Here is a 7,780-nt window from a genome sequence, read left to right as displayed (position 1 = left end):
CTTTCCCTAGTCACAAGGGGCTGCTCAAGTCGTCAACTCAAGCATTTTGCAATCATGGTTGATAGAGTAGGGGATATCCTCCTTTTTAACCATAATGTCTCAGGCTAGTGCATCGAACCCTGTCAGACCTTAAAAACAACGTGCTATAGGTGAATAGTAAGCTAATTAGATGAACATGACAGAGCAAATATTTTTGGCAATTGTTGATGATATATGCCAATTTTCCTTACTTTTTTTTTCCCCCGAGAGTGTGAGTCCTTCCCTATAACCATTACAAACACACCCAATACCACAAGAGGGTATCACTCTTTCCAAATATTGCCCAATTGCAGGCACTAAATCCATTCAGGCAAGAACCATGGGGATCTACGCACCTATGATATTTTTACCCAGGAGTTGAACCATGGGGATCTACGCACCTATGATATTTTTACCCAGGAGTACTCCTGTGAAGCGTGGCTTACTTTCATGGGCACAAGATGAGTTCTAGCGTAAGATACTTCATTGAGAAATTTCAAATGTACTTCGTGCAGGCTGTCTTAAAGATGGACCTCAAGAGGAAGTATACATCTTAAGGATGGACCTCAAAATGTACTTCGTGCAGGCTGTCTTAAAGATGGACCTCAAGATGGACTTCGTGCAGGCTGTGTCTTAAAGATGGACCTCAAGATAGCATACAGGTAGATACAGTGGCAAGGAGTTCAGTTAGTCCTTTGCTACAGGTTTTTCTAATTTAAAATGCTTTTACAGCTATAGGGCCTGGGTGTAGCAGTGGGATTTTAGAAATTCCATACCTAATTTTCTTCTCATGCATCTGTGCATTTATCTGCACATACATTTCTCAAGGGGCTGGATTTCAAAATAGTCTGCCAGAACTGAGATCCATTAGGCAGCAGGGGAACCTGCCACATGTTCACTTGCTATGATTGAAGCATGGAAAAGGCATGCACAATATTCACCAACATAAAGTTCACCAACATAAAGCAAGAAAAATCTGATTTAAAAATAATTTGAATGAAAAGAAGAGAATTACTAAAAACAAACAAAGCAAAAACAGGAAAACACACAGGAAAAAATACCATTAATATCTTAAAGAATATAGGCATGTACATTTGATCTTTGTTCTAGTTGGTAGGCCTGCTGTTGAGATTCTGAGCTCATCATGTCCTGAGGCTATACCGCTGAAGTTCTATATTAGTGGAGTGAGAACTCGTGGAGGCAGGGGTGTGATCTGAAAGGATCCGATTAGGAGCAAATAGGGAACTGGTGGAGTCAGATTGATCTGAAGGGATCCAGTTGTAATCAAAGAGTGGAGCACCATCACTTTCATTGCTGTTTGCACCAAACAGTTCTTGTGGTGCATGCGGTGCAGCATGTATACTTCCTTTGAAAGTTAGCTTGCCTGCATTCTTAGACTGGATCTTCTTTAGCTCGCCAACTACCTCTTGCATTGAAGGCCTGTCACTGCCTTTCAAAGCCACACAACGGTGTGCCAGCTCTGCAACATCTAGGATGGATGCCAGGACGTCCGCATCATTGCCCAATCTGCTGTCTATAAAGCTTGGGAGGTCTCTGAGTTTTTGAGCAATCTCATGTCCCATGTCGACAACAGTGCGGAAGTGGTGAGCGAGGACTCCCCTGGCACCCTGGCTGGCTGGCCATGAGCTGATAAGTTCCAACAAGATGACTCCAAAGCTGTACACATCACATTTATCAGTGATGTGCAAGCTATGGTAGTATTCAGGGTCGACATAGCCAAAGGTGCCAGCTGGGAGCTGGTTAGAAAGGTGAGTGGCATCTGACGTAAGGAAACATGAGAGACCGAAGTCGGCTACCTTGGGATTGTATTCCCTGTCTATGAGAATGTTGGGCGATTTCATGTCCAGGTGGAAAATGGGCTCACTCATGGTGTGGAGGTATTCGAGTGCCTCTGCTGTTTCCACTGCAATGTGAAGCCTCCATGCCCACAAGCTGCATTCAGATCCTGCTGTTTTCTTTTGAAGGACTAGGGCATGATCCCTTCTCTGTGTTAAATACTCCCGGAGATTCCCATTCTCCACAAATTCATACACTAGCAGGGGCACTGAGGTTTCCACACAGCATCCCAGTAATTGAACAACATTCTTGTGAATGGTTTTACTTAGGAGGAGTATCTCCTTTACAAAGGACTGCATTTGAGCAATTTGCTCCTCGGCAGCTTTGGGCTTGGCTCTCTTAATGGCCACCTTCATGTCACCACGCTCGGTGGTTACCTTTCCCCAGTACACTCGGCCAAAGCCGCCTTCTCCAAGCACATGATCATCCGAAAACCCGTTCGTGGCTTTGATCAGCTGTTTCTCTGAGAACAAGAATGACTGCAGCTGATCGCCTCCGATCCGTCGGAAGTTTTCCTCCCTCTCCCGCCTTTTCCTGTAAGCTCTTCTTGATATGCAAGTGAAGGCAAATATCACGGCTAAACAAGCAGCTCCAGCAAATCCCCCTGAAATTAGATGATGGTTTTCTGGTGAGGTTTTAACATTCTTGAGTCTCCAGTAATAGAAAAGAAAAGGCCACTTATAGCTGTAATTGCATACCAAGGAGTACTGGTAATACTAGATTTCGATCGTGGTTGATGATTGGACAAGTGCCAGGTAGACCAGAACCCACTCCGCCTGTACAACTGCAATTGTAGGAACCGACCGTGTTTGTGCATATGCCGAGAGGTGGATCCTCGCAGACATCCAGATGCTCCTTGCATTCATCAATGTCTGAGGAAAGCACGGTTTGGTTAAATTCTCAGACATAAAACACCCTCAGTAGTAGTAACATCAAAGGGATTGAGATCTAGTATTCAAACTTCTCCTAGAGTAGGTGAAAGGCTTGCAAGTTCAAGCGAGCTTGACAAAATAGAATCTTAATTCCAACCTTCAGAACATCAAACGCCACTAAGGTCAAAGCGAAGAAGACGCAATACATGAAGACCTAGTAGCTTGATAACATCAAAAGCCATGGTTGCAACTCGAGAGGGCCTTGTGCCCTTCACAAGTAGCAGGGGTTCTATGAATCAGGGTGTATAAATCACTTAGAAATTACAACAAGTGCATGGTTTATATTGATGAAAGACCTTACGGCTTATTTGCACACTGAAATTGCACAAGGTTGCTTACCTTCACAGCCTATACCAGCTTTGTATCCATCTCCTCTATACCCTTGAGTGCAGTTGCAAGTGTAACCCTGGATGGCTTTTTCGTATATGCATTCGGCTGTCTCGCTGCAAGCGTAATCTGGCCTCTGCTTTGCCGTAGTGCAATTTTGGTCACGGTCAAGAAGCTGAAGAGCCCATGATATGGTCAGGCCATACTGGCCAGCACCAAAGACGCCCTTCTGGTTAGGTGGAATCTTGTAAGTGGAAGGGCTGAGCACAGTAGAGAATCCGCATACATCAGGAAATGCTTCATAGGCGATGCCCCTCCCTTCCAAGTCGAGGCGTGAAGATTCAGGCGGAATTGCGTTAATACAACAGGCGTAGTAGTTGCAAAAGGCCATGTCAAACTCATTGTAGCAGCTAGTTGCGCATGAGATGGTGGAACCGGTGTCTGCGGTGCAAGAGCCCTCGGAATCGCACCCTATCACAACAAACCAGTTGTTGTTCGAGAGGATGAAAGGCCCATCCTTAGACAGCTCAAGGGTGGCATGGCCGTAGACGTCTGACTTACTGCAATTCTCATGAGGAGGAGACATGGCCTTGAGCTGTGTAGAATTCACAATGATTGTGTTCGTTGAGAATTCCAACACCTGCAGCTCTGGAGTGGAGGGTGTGCCGATTTGCAGGAAGGCTAGTTCTCCATCGCCATAGCTTGCATTCAGCTTGCATGAGATTCTGTACTCTGGCAGTCCACATCCACTGGACATGCCAAAGGGATAAGGTATGCTCAAGTTTCCACAAACTTGCAATGTGTAGTTGCAAGGGGGATTGGATATGCCTTGGAGAGATGTGCACCCCGAAAGATCAAGCAGGCACAAAATGAAGGCAAAAGACACCTGCGAGACTAGGTTTGCTGAGTATTGCTGAAGGCTAGTTACCCTCACTCTACCCTTCATCATGTTGAAGCGCATTGAATCAAATTAAAAGAACAGTGCATGGAATTCTAGTCCAACATAGTTATTAAGCATATTTTGAAGCCATAGGCAGCTTTGCATTGTGTTGGCATGATCAAACCCTTCTGCTTTTATGCTGATAATGTGTAGTAACATTGCTTTTATGCTGATAATGTGTAGTAACATGGTACCACTGCTATGAATCATTCTATGAATCATTCTCACAAAGGGTACCCATACATGGTTTTGAGGTTTTTTTTAATAAATTAGTTAGGGTAGGTTTAAAAGGTTTACATAATATAGATTGAAACAATAGGGTACCTTGGTGGTGGCCATGTAATCCCTTGACTAAAGTACACATGAAATTGAAAGGTAACTTGTAAAGCTATTTTGAGCCCCACAAACTATTTCAAGTAATATTAATTAAAATACACCAAGGAAATATGGTCACATCTACGGTCACCTTTGCCCTTCAAAATTCATACTTTTGTTGAAATATCAAAAAGCAACTATGCTCACATCTCATCTTAAAAGACTTGTTGACCTTGTCAAATTGATATGGATCCACTTCTAGAAAATAGAGACTTGCAAGAAAACATACTATTCAACCCAATCAACTCATCAAAAATCACAAATTCAAATATTTCACATCTTGTCTTAAAAGACTTGTTGACCTTGTCAAATTGATATGGATCCACTTCTAGAAAATAGAGACTTGCAAGAAAACATACTATTCAACCCAATCAACTCATCAAAAATCACAAATTCAAATATTTCAAGAATTGAATAAATAACATGTAAATATCAAGCTCTTGATAACGACTCAACATTGGGTGTAATCTTTCTCCCTCATGTCAAAAATCACAAATTCAAATATTTCAAGAATTGAATAAATAACATGTAAATCCCAAGCTCATGATAACGACTCAACATTGGGTGTAATCTTTCCCCCTCATGTGTGTGGTCTCTCCCCACACATAAGTATTTACATAATTCTTTCATTCTAAAATAGGCCATAGTCTTTTACCTATAAAATAACCAACAATAAATTCGTAAACAAATATTCCTTGAGTATAGAAACCATCACCACGTACGTGTTTCTCAGGTGTAAGTAATCCATGAATCACCCTTCCATACAAATCAACTGTAACAAACATTGGAGATCCCAATCATACATCAATGTATACCAAATGTATTAATATTTATAATGGCATCACACATGATATTAACATGATTTGGTGTGATGCAAAAATAATCCAAGCATCCCTGAATTATCTAAGACATTAGGAAATTTTGGAGGTCATTTGTAGGGCCTTGTAAGAAATTCACAAACTCTTATTTTCTCTCTCTAGAAAAAATGTTCAAAAGATACCCTCATTAAATATCTACTTGACAAGAAACTATCAGAAGTTACAAAAAAGTGGATCTGACAAGGTATTGAAATATGTGCACTAGCTACACATCGCTCTCAACTTTTTGGGTTCGCAAAAGGCACTCATGTCATCATAAGGCACCTTTTTCAAAAATTCCATGCTACTCTTCTAAACAATCTACACTTAGTGGTAGTTTGGTGTAGAATTTGGTACTTTTGACATCACCATTGCGTCTGGAGCGGCCAAAAACTCCCTAAATGACTTTTGAAACACTTAAATCGGACACACAGAGAGGCAGAAATGACCAAATTCACAAACTCTTATTTTCTCTCTCTAGAAAAAATGTTCAAAAGATACCCTCATTAAATATCTACTTGACAAGAAACTATCGGAAGTTACAAAAAAGTGGATACCCTCATTAAATATCTACTTGACAAGAAACTATCGGAAGTTACTATCATTAAATATCTACTTGACAAGAAACTATCGGAAGTTACAAAAAAGTGGATTTGACAAGGTATTGAAATATGTGCACTAGCTACACATCGCTCTCAACTTTTTGGGTTCGCAAAAGGCACTCATGTCATCATAAGGCACCTTTTTCAAAAATTCCATGCTACTCTTCTAAACAATCTACACTTAGTGGTAGTTTGGTGTAGAATTTGGTACTTTTGACATCACCATTGCGTCTGGAGCGGCCAAAAACTCCCTAAATGACTTTTGAAACACTTAAATCGGACACACAGAGAGGCAGAAATGACCAAATTCACAAACTCTTATTTTCTCTCTCTAGAAAAAATGTTCAAAAGATACCCTCATTAAATATCTACTTGACAAGAAACTATCGGAAGTTACAAAAAAGTGGATACCCTCATTAAATATCTACTTGACAAGAAACTATCGGAAGTTACTATCATTAAATATCTACTTGACAAGAAACTATCGGAAGTTACAAAAAAGTGGATTTGACAAGGTATTGAAATATGTGCACTAGCTACACATCGCTCTCAACTTTTTGGGTTCGCAAAAGGCACTCATGTCATCATAAGGCACCTTTTTCAAAAATTCCATGCTACTCTTCTAAACAATCTACACTTAGTGGTAGTTTGGTGTAGAATTTGGTACTTTTGACATCACCATTGCGTCTAGAGCGGCCAAAAACTCGCAAAATGACTTTTGAAACACTTAAATCGGACACACAGAGAGGCAAAAATGACCAAAACAAGGGGAGAACTGACTCATAGCCAATTGACGTGCACAGAGGCCTTGGCCACTTGGGAGAACTGGCTTATAGCCAATTGGCGTGCATAGAGGCCTTGGCCAAGAGTCAATTCTCCTCTTGTTTTGGTTGTTTCTACCTCTTCAGGTGTCCAATTTAAGTGATTCAAAAGTCGTTTTGGGGGTTTTGGCCGCTCAAGACGCAATGGTGATGTTAAAAGCACCAAATTCTACACCAAAATAGCATAAGAAGAAATACATGTATAGATTCAAGTGTCTACAAAGTTTAGCTTCGAAGTGCTTTTTCTTATCCAATGATGACATAAGCCGTATTTAATAAAGTAACTTTACCTCATTTGAAACATATACCCGCATTGAATGTATACTCGACCATTTTTAAAAAAGATACCCTCATTGAATGTGAACGTGATAATTTTTTTAATTTTTTCAATGAATTGAGCTATTTTTCAAAGTTACGTTGGCTTCTTCTTCATTGATTGCGCTCTATAATACAAAAGATGAGGAGACTCAAAATAAAAAATAAATATTAATTTAAAATTTAAACCTAAGGCATCCGTACGTTTCATAGTGTGGTGGGGTAACATGTAGATGTATGTGTGTGTTAGCTGTATTATCCCCACATTCAAAAGTTACCCTAGGTGCTAGTTGGTAGTAAACCAAGATAAATCCAATAGTTTATGTCATTGATAAAGAGCTAGAAAGTAAAATGACTAACTGGAACGATTGTTGTGCGACATTGGAAGTCGCTATTACAAGTATTGGTGATTAAAATCAAAGAGTCCAACCAATCAAGAAAACTCATTTTTCCTTCGAAAGATGGTGATGCCATAGTTATCCCATCCTAGGTCCAGGCATGAGGGGGAAGAGTTGTAACGTGGCACCATCCAAAAGCATAAAAAAGTAGAACTTTATTAGATGCTAGTGGGTAGATAGGTGTCAAAACCCATCCCCAGTTGTTATCCATGTTACATGCATAGAGCATGGATAGATAACAATAGCATCAAGATAGTTAGGATCTTTAAAAAGCAATTTTTTTTTGGAAATACTAGGGTGTTGAGAAACCTAAACAAAAGGTTTAGGAAAAAGTTATA

At 40.4% G+C, this 7,780-nt stretch overlaps 1 protein-coding gene across 1 annotated transcript; it reads right to left on the bottom strand.

The window, feature by feature from the left end:
- Positions 1-1,107: 1,107 nt before the first annotated feature.
- LOC147634342 (wall-associated receptor kinase-like 8) lies at positions 1,108-4,237 on the bottom strand. Its single transcript, XM_086804577.1, has 3 exons — positions 3,147-4,237; positions 2,574-2,747; positions 1,108-2,479 (listed from the first exon to the last, which is right to left on the bottom strand). The coding sequence occupies exons 1-3, from the start codon at positions 4,093-4,095 to the stop codon at positions 1,161-1,163; spliced, it is 2,442 nt and encodes an 813-aa protein (XP_086660703.1). The 5' UTR covers positions 4,096-4,237; the 3' UTR covers positions 1,108-1,160.
- Between the last annotated feature and the right edge of the window lie 3,543 nt (positions 4,238-7,780).

This window comes from Cibotium barometz, chromosome 11 (assembly GCF_041138505.1).
Source record: "Cibotium barometz isolate CiBa-2024 chromosome 11, ASM4113850v1, whole genome shotgun sequence".
Lineage (NCBI taxonomy): Eukaryota > Viridiplantae > Streptophyta > Polypodiopsida > Cyatheales > Cibotiaceae > Cibotium > Cibotium barometz.
Note: the sequence above shows the minus strand (reverse complement) of the source record. Positions and strands in the feature narration are given on the sequence as shown.